Here is a 13,409-nt window from a genome sequence, read left to right as displayed (position 1 = left end):
CTCCAAGAATGTGGTTTGGTCTTCATCTCCGTGGCCCCAGTGCTGAAAATAAGGAAACTTAGCTTCCTCCCCTCTACCAGCCCGGAGTTTCTCTCTTCCTACAGCAAACAGCCCCAGATGATCTCCTGACCCAGCTCTCCCACTCCCTTGGGGTTCACCCCACAGTTCCCACTCACCCAGCTTATAGTATGGGGCATGCACAGCCCCCTTAACAGTGATGGGCACAGAGCCCAGTTTGCTGCTCTGCGGCACGATGATATAGAGAAGGCCGCCCCAGAGGCAGGTAATGGACTTGCTGGGCTTGTCCAAGCAGCACCGGTTAATCACGAGCGGACCTCGGAACAGCTTGCTGGCTCTGGTCAGGTCATCCGTGTGGCAGCCGATCTGTATCTGGAGCAGAGAGATCCCCCCGCAAAGTCACCTCGGGTGTATGTAGGTGGAAAGGGAGGGCTTCCAGGAGGTGGAGACAGGAAAGGTCACAGGGCCAGCCATGACCCCGTGCTAGCCCACACCATTCCATCATTCTTCGGGGCTGTGTGGACCGAATCGTGTGTAAACGTCCTCCCAGGAGCTTCAGCTCCACAAAAGGTTGTATTGAGACGCTGAAGTGAGAAGCACCAGGTGTAGCACATGGACGAATACTGAGGAGGGCTGACTCCCACACAGGGCCCCTAGGTGTCTCTGAAACCCACAGAATCCTGGGTTGCCTACTTTGTTGTGGTGACTGGTCATCTTGGGAATGGGGCAGAGGGGTCTTACGGACTTCAGCCCTTTGCTGACTGGAGAGAAGCCCCAGGGGGAGGCAGTGTGACAGGCTCAGGAACTGGAGGGAGGACCCAGTTCCTCCCATTGGCCAGGCCCCCCCTTCCTGGGCCCGTGGAGTGGCTCCTGTACTGGGTGGAGTCCTGGGATTGTTCTCCCAGGTTTATGCTAAACAGGTTCCAGAACAGAGACCACAGAACAGACCCTACCTGTCACAACGACTCTCCAGGGGGACAGAGCAGGATGGCTACTTTTTCAAACAGAGTGTGTGCATGGGTGTGAAAGTGACAGAGCTGGAGGGAGACTGGGGGAGCAAGGGACAGTCCAGTGTCCTAGGAAAGAGGAAGAAAGACCTTGCTCTCCAGCGAGGGACTGGACAGGCACAGAAAGGGAACTGAGATGGACTGAACACTTCTGCGTGCCAGGGCACTCTCCATTTGGTGCCTCTTGTTATTTTAGTTTTGAAAACATTTTATTATTTTTTAAAGCAGGCTCCACACCCAAAGTGGAGCTTGAACTCGTGACCCTGAGATTAAGGGTCATATGCTCTACTGACTGAGCCAGTTAGGTACCCATTTGGTGCCTTTCTTATTCTCCACTCTGGGACATAAGAGAAAAGCACAAAACTTAAGAGCTAGGAGTTGGTTAGGTTTGAGTCCTGGGCTCTGAAATGCATCATATCTATTGGCTGATTGATTGGAGTAATCGTGGACACACAATGTTAACATTAGTTTCAGGTGTACTAGATATTTTCAGTCTACCTACACTTGCAGCCTAGTTGTCTCATCCTTAAAGTGGGGTAAAAGTACATGCCGCGGGTTGCCAATAGGTTTTTTATGAGGATCAAAAAAAGACAGTGACCGTAAAAGCAAGAATATTTGGGTTCTGCATCAAGTGGAGATGGGGTACGGCCTTACCTTCAGGTCAGCAGAGGCAGCGGCTTCAGGCAGCGAGACCTCTATAATCTGCCTTCCAGGAATGTAGAGCCCGGTGCTCACCCAGCAATATCTAGTGCCTGCCAAAGCACGGAAAGGGCCAACTTGATCCCCCCACTGTGACACCATCTCCATCCAGCTCTGCACAGCTCTCTCCCTTCCTGCTGTCCTGACTCAACTCTTGCAACTGTTACCTAAAGCCCCCACCCCCATCTCCTTGAAAGTGCCTGGCCAAGAGTGGAGATGGCCTTACGAAGTCATCAGGCCCCACTCCCGCAGCCCCCATGCTGAGCCCTCCACCCCCAGGGCACCCCACACTGAGCGCTTCGTCCCCTCCCCATTCAGTACCTGGATTGTTGCAGTTGACCTCAACGGTGATAGGAGACTCCGAGGGGCGCAGATAGGGGCTGCTGTACATGTCTTCAATTTCTGGCACTAACAGAGAGAGGTCACTTCCAGAATGGGCCAAGCCAGTGGCCAGGGAAAGCATAGCCCCCCTGCAGCAGTCATTGATAACAGGGTTCTCTCGGGTTGCGACTGGGAGCCGATACCGACTCAGCAGCTTCCTCAGGAGCCGATGCACAGACATATAGGCAGGGATCTCGTCGGCGGGGATCTGCAGGAAAGCCGCGCCGTCTGGCCCCAGCTTGGCCAACCAGCCCTTTTCCACGTTCCCTCTTTTCCTGCCCATTATGACTTGGAACTCGGCCAATGTGGTGCGGAAGTGATAGGTCCTTATCCCTGCTTTAGGCGTACGGAAGGGCCCTGGATTAAGGCTTTGGCTTGTGATGCTGATGCCAAAGGGGTTGAGGAGGAGGTTTCCTGGGAACCGAGCCAAAGGAGACACTCCAGGGTTCTTGAAGGCCCACCACCAGGCCTGGGCTCCAACAAACAATCCCCCACCCTCAGCTACAAACTCCTGCAGCTCTTTGACCCCCACATCACTCACGGGTTCAAAGCAATAGACACTTGCATCACTGGTCAGATGGGGCTCAATGCTGGTGTCTATGCCCCCGACCGCGAGCAAGCCGCTCAGTGTCCTGAGTTCCGTCTGCACCACGATCTTGCCCCGGCGGCCTGCATCCAGCCAGCGAACAGCATTGAGCAGAAAGGGGCCCAGTTTTCCCACGGTGAATAATACCTTGTGGCCAGTCACAACCACCCGGCCCCGGCCATAGCGAGCAGCCGCTATGACACAGCCGTGATAGGAATCTAACCCCAGGGGAAAGGCTAGAGCCCCATGCACAAGAAGCTGGGAGGGGAAGCAATCTGAGTTGCTGATATCCAGCTCTGAAATCCCATGCAGGAGCTCCTCTCTGTCCTCCGAGAGATCATCTTCACAGCTGCAAAAGATACAGGTGTTCTCTGTTAAAGGAGTGATCACATAAAGCTCTGAGAAGAGTTGCCGGCATACAGCAAGTGTCAGCTTTACTAATAGGATCACCTCTAGCTCTCGAGGGAGAGCTGGGAGAGCAAAGTAGACACATCTGACCCCACTGGGTGTGCAGGCTGGTCTGAGGGAAGACAGAGGGACATCCATTCTGCTCTGCTCCTTCTTGGAATGCAAATCCTCCAAAGGAAATCTCATAGGAAGCCCTGCTGTGTTTACCCAGTATCATGTCTTAGCTATTCTACATTTAAGTGTTCATTTCAGCCTTTTGGGCATTATATAAATAACTGAATGGGTAATCATGTTTTCATTCTTATAAAGATTATTTATAAATTTTATGCAGCCAATTTTCAAGTCAAGTCAACAGAGGGCTGAGTTGGTGGCACCACTGAAGAATCACTATTATTTCAAAAGGTGGGGCAGGGGAGCTGGCTGGCTTCAACTCTAGTGGAGACCTTCTTGTTACCTGAACCCAAAGGATTGACTAACTATCTACACCCAAACTCCACCCGTTCATGGATGGCTTACAGGAGGCTCATATCCATGCTTTAAGGTGTTTCTCAGTCCATTTGGGTCGGTCTGTGGACACGAAACCCCTATAAGAAGACCTCAGGACACCCATATCCCCCAAATGGGAGATGCAGCCCTGGATACCTAGTGGGATCATTAGGGGGGAAGAGGTAAAGTGACCTCTAAAGCCTGGAGGTCCCAGAACTGGCTATGCCACTTTTGTTAGGTAAACATTGGCAACATACAGCTAGAAGCCAGTGCATGCGAACACTGGACAATGGGAGTCACGTAGATAGCATCACTGTGTGTCTGTGTTGTGTTCTCTGTGGCTGCAAGAACCCCAGTTAACTGAAGGGAGACTGGTGTGCTTAGGAGGTATGATCCTTTCCTGAAGACAAAGGTATCACCCTACGAGTGACTCTCCTGCTCCTTGAAGCACTAACCACTGAAATCATTCAGCTGGCTCTTCTTGCTCTGATTCCAAGTTTACTGAACCACCTTGTGATGATAATCTCGCTTCTGATGATCATCTGCCTACACAAAGAAGTCAGGGGCCAGGTCAGGTAGAATGTTCTAGTTCTGTGACGTATCTATTTCTCAAGCAACATCTTGCACAGTCTATCTTTAATTTGGTGATTCTAAATTTAAAAATATTAATTTTTAAAACTTTTATTACTTTGTACCTGTATACAAAATTAAAAGAAAATGTGTTTTAATTCTCATAAGGGGTTCTGTTTATAAATTTCATGCAATCAGTTGTTTGACCACCAAGTCAGTGAAAAGGTAAGCTACTATGTTTTAGATGAATACACTGGCATCAAGGTTTATACAGTAGCCTATTATGATAAGGTGGGTGATACTGAATGGGCAAACTTGAGGCCCAGACACCAAATCACTAGCATATCATCTAGACAATGACCCTGGGTCCTGTTCATGCTGAGCCGGGGGCACCCTCAAAAACATCTGTTTTCTAATAGCCATGTTATTTCTAATAGCCATGACTTTGGTACAGGGGAAGAGAAATTTTTGTTTCATAAAAAAATGATTTTACGTCATAAAATTTTTTTTTGCTTCATAAAAAATTTAAAAAAATCTGAACTGGATTGTTTACTTTTCTTTCCCATTCTCTTCTGAAATGAAACAGAAGTTTTAAAATCAGAATAAATCCATGATTGCACTGAGTTGTGAAAAGGGCACAATCAGTAAACTGGGTTAGTGACAATTTATTGAAAATATAAATCAAATGGAATCAGACTGATCAAAAACCCATAAGCACAGAAGAATCTGTAACTGCATATATGTGAAAAAAAGATCAAGAAAAAAAGAATAGGGATTATGAGAAAATACGGAGATAATTATTACTGAGAAAATATACTTCCATAACCAATAATAATCAACCTAGAATTTCAATGCCATTTAGCATTTAAATAAACAAGAATCAGCAAATATTTGATGAAAAGTAACAGCATGAAAGAGAAGCACCAAAATAACCTGAGAAAACCAACCCCCAACGAAGTAATAATGATAGATGGAGTGCACTCCTGTTGTACATCCTGTGGGTTTGGACAAAGGCAGACATGTATCCATACTTACAGTATCACACAGAGTATCTTCACTGCCCTAAACATACTCTGTGTTCTGCCTATTCATCTTCTCATCCCACCCCTGGCAACCACTGATCTTTTTACTGTCTCCGTAGTTTTGCCTTTTCCAGACATCATCTAGTTGGAATCAGGCATTTAATGTTCCTACCTGTCTGTTCCTGGGTTATTGGCTCATTTCTTTTTAGCACTGAATAATACTTTATTGTCTGAACATACCACAGATGTATTCACTTCCTGAAGGACATCTTAGTTGTTTCCATGTTTTTGCAGTTATGAACAAAACTGCTACAAGCAGGTTTTTGTGTGGATGTAACTCATTTGCATAAATAGCAAGGAGTGTGATTGCTGGATCCTATAGTAAGAGCAGTTTAGTTTTATCAGAAACTGCTAAACTGTCTTGCAGTGGCTGTACCGTTTTGCATTCCCATCAGCAGTGAAAGAAGAGTTCCTGAGGCTCCACATTCTCATCAGCATTTGGTGGTATCTGTGTTTTGAATTTTCAGTTTACTGACATCTCGTTGTTTCATTTTGCATTTCCTTGAGGACACATGATGTGACGTGTCTTTTCATATGATTATCTGACATCTGTACATCTTGGTGAGGTGTCTGTTAAGGTATTTGGAACATTTTTAATTGGATTGTTTTCTTATTATTATTTTAAGATTTCTTAGTATATTTTGGATAATAATCTTTTATCAGATGTGCCTTTTGCAAAAATTTCCTCCCAGTCTGTGGCTTCTTATTCTCTTGACATTGTCTTTTGCAGAGCAGAAGTTTTAAATTTTAATGCAGCCCAGCCTATAATTATTTCTTTCATGGATCTTTGGTATTATATCTAAAAAGTCATAGCCATATTCAAGGTCATCTAGGGCTTACTTCCTGTTACCTACTAGGAGTTTTATAGTTCTGTTTTACATTTATATCTGTGATCTGTTTTGAGTTATTTTGTGAAAATTATAAGGTCTGTGTCTAGATTCATTTTTTGGCTTGTGGATATCCAGTTCCATCATCATTTTTAAAGATTTCCTTTGCTCCATTTTATGACCTTTCCTCCTTTGTCAAAGATCAGATGACCATACTTATGTGTGTCTATTTCTGGGATCTCTACTCTGTTCAGTTCGTCTGTTCTTTCACAAATACCACTCTTGATTACTGTAGCTGTATAGTAAGCCTTAGATAGTGTCCATCCTCCAACTTTGTTCTCCTCTAATACTGTGTTGAACATGCCAATTTTGAAAAATCAACTTCACTGACACCTAAAATTTATTTAAAGTCTATGTCTTGATGAGATTTTGTTACAGTTATACACTCATATAATCACAATAAAAATATATAGCATTTCCATCACCACAGAAAACTACCTTTTGTCCCATTTCAGTCGATCCAGTCCTCAGGCAACCACTGACGTGCTTGCTTTCAGTGTAAATGAGATCAGCCTTTTCTAAAGTTTCATATACATGGAATCACAAAGTATATCCTCTCATGTTTGGCTTCTTCCACTCAGAATACATTTTTGAGAGCAATCCATGTTATTAAACCCTTCAGTAATCCCTTCCTTTTTATTGCTGAGTAGTATGCCGCTGGGTAGATAGACATCCCACATTTTGTTCATCCATTCATCTGTTGATGAATATTTAGTTAGTAGCTTCCAGTGTGAGGCTCGCTACCATGAACATTCATACACAAAATTTTTGTGTGGACATGTTTTCCTTTCCTCTGGATAAATGCTTAGGAATGAGGTGGTTGAGTAGTATGATAAGAGTAGGTTTACATTTATAAGAAATTGCCAAACTGTCTTCCAAAGTAGTTGTATCATTGTATACTCCCAACAGCAATGTAGTAGATTTCCAGTGGCTCCACATTCTTGCGAACTCTGTGAGTCATTTTAGGGACAATTCTAGTGTGTGTGTGTGTGTGTGTGTGTGTGTGTGTGTGTGTTATCTAATTGTGATTTTAATTTGCATTTCTCTGATGATAATGATGTTAAGAATCTTTTCGTGGGCTTTTTGTCCTTTCATCATTTATCTTCTGTAAAGTATGTTAAAATATTTTTTTTTACTAGATTGTTTATCTTCTTATTGAGATGTAAGAGTTCTCTATGTATTCTAAATGCAAGTCCATTGTCAGATATAAATACTGCAAATAATTTTTCCAGTCTGTAGACTGCCTTTTTTTTTTCTTAATACTGTCTATTGAATTGCAGAAGTTATTAAAAAAAATTTTGGTGAAGCTCAATTTGTCAGTCTTTTCCCTTATGGCTCTTGTATTTTTTGTGTCCTCTCTAGGCCATCTTTGCCTACCCTAAGGTCACAGATAATCTCTCCTGTGCATTCATTTAGAAGTTTTTAACAAACAAAAAATTTGAAGTTTTTGAATTTTAGTCTCTGCATTTTGGTCCAGATCTTCTGAATTATTTGTTTTGTATGGAGTGGGATAAGCATCAAGATTTACTTTTTCTCCATAAGGGTGTCCATTTACTCCAGAACCATAAGTTGAAAAGATTATCTTTTCCTCATAGAATTACCTTGGCACCTTTGGAAAAAATAATTTGAGCATGGATCTGTGAGTCTATTTCTGAATCGTGTAGTCTGTTTCATTGATCTGTATCCCTATCCTTATACCAATACCCTAGGATTTTGATTACTTTAGCTTTCTCATAAGCATTAAAATTGCGTTATGTTAGTTCCTTTCATTTGCATTAATTTTAGAGTCCATTTGAACTTTGGTTGGGATTATTGCATTGAATCTATACGTGATTTGAGGGAAAGCTGACATCTTAAAAGTACTGAGTGTTCTGATTCATCAATGTGGTGTATTTCTCCATTTCTTTAGGTCTTAATTTCTTTCAGTGACATTTTATAGTTTTCAGGGTATGGGTCTTGTAACATATTTTATTAACTTCATGAGTATTTCACAATTTTGTATCCTGTTTTAACTGATACTGTATTTTTTTATTTCAATTACCAATTTTTGGCTGCTAGTATACTAAAATGTAATTGATTGGGTCACCTGAGTTGCTCCATTGGTTAAGTGTCTGCTTTTGACTCAGATCATGATCCTTGAGTCCTGGGATCAAGCCCTGAATTAAGGCTCCCTGCTCAGTGGGGAGCCTGCTTCTCCCTCTCCTGTTCCCACTGCTTGTGCACACACACACACACTCTATCAAATAAATAAAATCTTTTTAAAAAATGTAGTTGATCTTTCTATATTGACCTTGTATCCTGCAACCTTGCTAATTTCAATTATAGCATTTTTTAATAGTTTTAAGGAATTTTTTTACATAGATGATGATGTTTTCTGCAAATAGACATAGGTTTACTTCTTAGTTTTTCATCTCTGTGCCTTTTTTTTTTTTTTTTAACTTGCCTACTGCACTGGTTGGGACCTTTGGTACAATGCTGAATAACAGCAGTGAGAGCAGGTATCCTTCCTTGTCTTGTCTTGTTTTCAACCTTAGGATATTTCACCATTAAGCAAGTTCTTATAGCTTTTTCAAAAATGGCTCATCTTATGGTAGAAGTTCCTTTTTATTTCTAAATAAGATATTGTCATGATTTGGTATTGAATGCTGCCAAATGCTTGTTTGTGTATGTGTGTGTGTGTTCATGTATTGAATTATATGGTTTTCTCATTCATTCTGTTAATTTGGTGAATTACTTCCATGTTAGAATGTTAAAACAGCCATGTATTTCTAGGTTAAGCCATACTTGGTCATGATGTAGTAACCCTTCTTTAGATCCCTTTAATTCTTTTTCTTCTTTTTTTGTAATTTTTTTTCAGTGTTCCAAGATTCATTGTTTATGCATCACACCCAGTGCTCCATGCAATATGTGCCCTCCATAATACCCACCACCAGGCTCACCCAAACCCCACCTCCCTCCCCTCCAAAACCCTCAGGTTGTTTCTCAGAGTCCACAGTCTCTCATGGTTCATCTCCTCCTCCAATTTCCCCCAACTCACTTCTCCTCTCCATCTCCCAATATCCTTCGTGTTATTCCTTATGCTCCACAAGTAAGTGAAACCAAATGATAATTGACTCTCTCTGCTTGACTTATTTCACTCAGCATAATAATCTCTTCTAGTCCCATCCACGTTGATACAAAAGTTGGATATTCATCCTTTCTGATGGCGGCATAATACTCCGTTGTATAGATGGACCATATCTTCTTTATCCATTCGTCTGTTGAAGGGCATCTTGGCTCTTTTCACAGTTTGGCAATTGCTGCTATAAACGCTGGGGTACAGATGGCCCTTCTTTTTACTACATCTGCATCTTTGGGGTAAATACCCAGTAGTGCAATTGCAGGGTCATAGGTTAGCTCTATTTTTAATTTCTTAAGGAACCTTCACACTGTTTTCCAAAGTGGCTTTAATTCTTTTTACAATATTTTACTAAAAATGTTTGCTTCTTTGTTCCTGAAGGATATTGTTCTTTAGTTTTCTTGCAGTGTCTTTCTCGGGCTTTGGCATCAGAGAAATACTGGTTTAATAAATCAAGTTGCAAAAATTTTCCTCCTTTTCTATTTTCTTTAATGGTTTATGTTGGGTTAGTATTATTTGTTCTTTGAATGTTTGATATAATGCATCAGTGAAGCTATCTAGATGTGAAGTGTTCCTTATTGGGACTTTTTTTTCATTGTTGTTGATTTTAAATAAAATTTTTATTTTAAGATTTAAAAAAAAACAAAAATTGCAAATATAGTACCAAGTTATATAAGCCCTTCACCCAGTTTTCCTAATGTTAGCATGTTAACAATCGTGGTATGTTTGCCAAAACTGAGAAGTTAAAACTGGTAAAATGCTATCAACTCCAAATGTTAGACAAATTTCATCAGTTTTCCCACCAACATTTTCCAAGATCCAAACCGGGAAACCACATTGTATTTAGTATTGGGATGTTTTAAAATACAATTCCAACTCATTTAACATATATTTTCTGTTTCTTTTTGTGTCAATTTTAGTAGTTTGTCTCTCTCCGGAAATTTGTCCATTTCATTTAAGTTGTCAGATTCATTGGCATACGATTATAGTATTCTTTTATTATCCTTTACTGCATGTAGGATCTGTATTAATCAACCATATTCCATTCCTAGAATTTTTCATTTGCATAATCTGTCTTGTTTTTGTGATCATTATATAGAGAGATTTATCACTTTTATTGATTTTTTCAACTAACCAGCTTTTGATTTTACTAATTTTCCTTATTATTTTCTATTTCCTGTTTCATTGAATTCAGCTCTCATCTTTATCATCTTCTTACTCTTTCCACAAAATTTGGGTGAGGTTTTCATTTTTGTTTAGCTTCCTGATATTGAAAACATATGTCACTGAATTTAAACTTTAATAATTTCTAATAAAAGCATTTATATAAGGCATACTTTTCTCTTTAAGCACGACTTTAACTGCATTACACAAATTTTGACATGTTGTGTTTTCATTTTTATTCAGGTTAAAATATTTTCTAATTTCCTTTGTAATTTCTTTTTTGACTTGTAGGGTACTCATGTATTTTTTAACTTATAAATATTTAGATATTCAAGATATATTAGAAAATAACTTTATTGTATACTAATAGGTAAATGGTTAAGTAACTTATGAAAAAAATCCAACTGTGAAATGCTCTATAGCTATTCTGGAAGATGATGTATGTTTATCAGGTGCACATGGAAAAATGTTCAAGATACATGAAGTGAAAAATCAAGTTGCAGATCTCTCTCTGTTTCTCTTTCTGCTTCCCCAACTCTACCACCCCCTCCCACTTACAAACACACACACACGCACACACACACACACACAAACACACACACACACACACACACACACACACACACACACAAATGGAAGAAAAGTCAGAAAAGATAGAGTCCAAACTTTGGGGAAAAGAATGAATTAGTGCAGGCAGAGGGAGAGGTGGAGATGAAGCTGTTTTACTTTTTACTTTGCATACTTATGGATTATTTCAGTTCTTTTTCAACAAGCATGTATTTTGATATATATGCTGCCAAAGCAAGCACTACAAGCATGTATTTTGAAACTGAAGAACGGAAACTGCTCATAAAAAGGCAGAGAAATCTGAATTGTGATTTAGCAATTACTCTTCTGAAGTGCCCTGTCTTCCCACTTGGACTTGCTCTCTAAAACTTCTTATTTTTTGAGAACCAGCTAATGCAATTTTAGTCTACATAATTAAGCATGAAGTGAGAAGGGTCGAGTAGGAGTTAGGGCACTATGTTTACCACCCCCCTCAATGCCTGGCCATGATCCTGACATAAAATTCTATAGTTAGCATTCTGAAAATCCCTAACATGTAACAAGCAATGACCTCCAACAATTTGTGGATCCTTGTTATAAATAAGCTTATTATTAATATCCACTTCGATATTTTGGCTTTCCAAATTGCTTGGGAAGACACAGTCATGATTATCTTCCATAAACTGATAGTTTTCTTGCTTCATTTGAATTAATTTCAAGTAGATTACTCAATTTTCAAAATTCTGAAATTTTAATGATCTGGAATTCAAAGTCTTTGTGTGTGTAATATCCTCTTAGGATCTTTCAAAATGAAGACAGTATAAATTGTTATCAATGTGTAATGTTCATCAATTCAGGTTTCACAGGGGTGTTTTCAAGCTGAGGAATTTGGAGCATGTAGACATTTCAGGGTATGACCATTTGTACAACATTCTTCTCTATGCACCTCTGATGACTTTCAGTATAGATGGGAATCACTGTAGATGGAAAACCAGTCTCAATGATATATAGCCAAAAGGAGGACAAGGATGTTCACTCCAGCACTTCCATTTAGAGGGAAAAAGAGATGGAAGGATATGCCAAGGTCATGCTGCATTTACTGGGAGTAAGATCCCAGGTTTCCAGATTCCAGTGAAACTCAGTATCACAGCCCTCTTCCTACAACAGTTGTTCAGTTTTTGTAATTCCTTCCAGGTCTGGGTACAAGAGATGTTTATGTGCTTTTCATTCTCAGGTCTTTGGAAATTACTTTCTTGACATAAGAAATAATGCCTGGGATATAGAATATACTCTGTAAATACTGGCTATATAAATGGATGAACAAAATACAGAGTTGAAACTCTTTAATAGAAGCCCGAGATTTAGGTAAAAATGAGACAAAGGACTATTATTGCATAGAGGATTAGAAAAACTATTCGGGTTGATTCTTGTAAAACCTCCCTAAGATTGATCAACTGACAAATTTTATCTGCGTCACATGTCTAATTGGTGGAGCCAATTTTGTCTCTGGTACCTGTTTTATTAAATGTACGAAGAGGTAAAATGTGGCAGTGAGTCATGATGATGCTGTCTCGGTTTGGTGGAGGAAGTAGGTAAAAACAGGAGTTAACAAGCCAATACTTAATACAACTGGGACAACATAAACGACCATGATGATGAATGCCAGGTAAGTGTCAATGATTGGGAATGATATTCAGGACATCATACTCTTATGTACCATAGGCTGGATGTGGAAATAATTAAAGTGTTCTAGGTATTTGAGGGTGTTTCTTAATTCATTGAATCCTCACAACCATCCTGAAAGGTAGCCATTATTAATCCCACTTCAGAGATGAGGCTTAGGGAGGGTGACTGTGACACCGGGTTATACAGCATGTATCAGACAGAGCTCGGAAACTTACTAAAGCCGTCCTTCTCTAAAATCTGTGCTTTTTCCAGATGATATGAATCCTGAGTCCTGCAATGAGATTGTGGGTAGTTTATGACAATGGACCCAGTGTTTTGTCAAATGAATACTTAATAGAAGGTGAGTCTCCTTCTGCACATAAAGTGCAACACCATTGACCTCAGAGCTGGAGGCACAGTAGAGACACTGAGGATGAAGATGATAAGAGAGTAGAAATCACCTGGGAAACAGACTACAGGTGGTTTGGTCTTGCAGAGGGCATGGAGACTAGCATTCTAAATGCAGATGATGACACTTTTCAGGCAGGAAGTGAGGGCAGCAAGTAGGAGACTCATGTCCTAACATCTGTCGGTATTCTCACCAGGCTAAAAGATCATATGGTTTTATTACTTAGGGATTTGTTTTTCTGATCATAAAGTGGACTTCCTCTGATAAAAATTTGATTCATCTTGGTAAGATCTGCCACACTTTACTCTTAGAAGGGTGAGAGGATCCCAAGATCTTATTTAGAATTTAGTAAGAAATATGCAAGTAATAAGATAATCTGTTTA

General features: G+C 40.4%; 1 protein-coding gene across 1 annotated transcript in view; it reads right to left on the bottom strand.

The window, feature by feature from the left end:
- The window catches only part of LOC309844619 (uncharacterized protein), a 66,257-nt gene that overhangs the window by 42,107 nt on the left and 10,741 nt on the right, over window positions 1-13,409 (bottom strand). The window contains exons 3-5 of the mRNA XM_082691717.1: window positions 2,046-3,040; window positions 1,680-1,777; window positions 177-390 (exon numbers count right to left, since the gene is read on the bottom strand). Of these exons, the coding sequence (XP_082547843.1) occupies window positions 177-390; window positions 1,680-1,777; window positions 2,046-3,040 (1,307 nt within the window). The remainder of the gene's footprint in view (window positions 1-176; window positions 391-1,679; window positions 1,778-2,045; window positions 3,041-13,409) is intronic.

This window comes from Mustela nivalis, assembly GCF_964662115.1.
Source record: "Mustela nivalis genome assembly, chromosome: 12".
NCBI classification, from domain to species: Eukaryota; Metazoa; Chordata; class Mammalia; order Carnivora; family Mustelidae; genus Mustela; species Mustela nivalis.
This window is presented reverse-complemented; position numbering and strand designations above follow the sequence as displayed.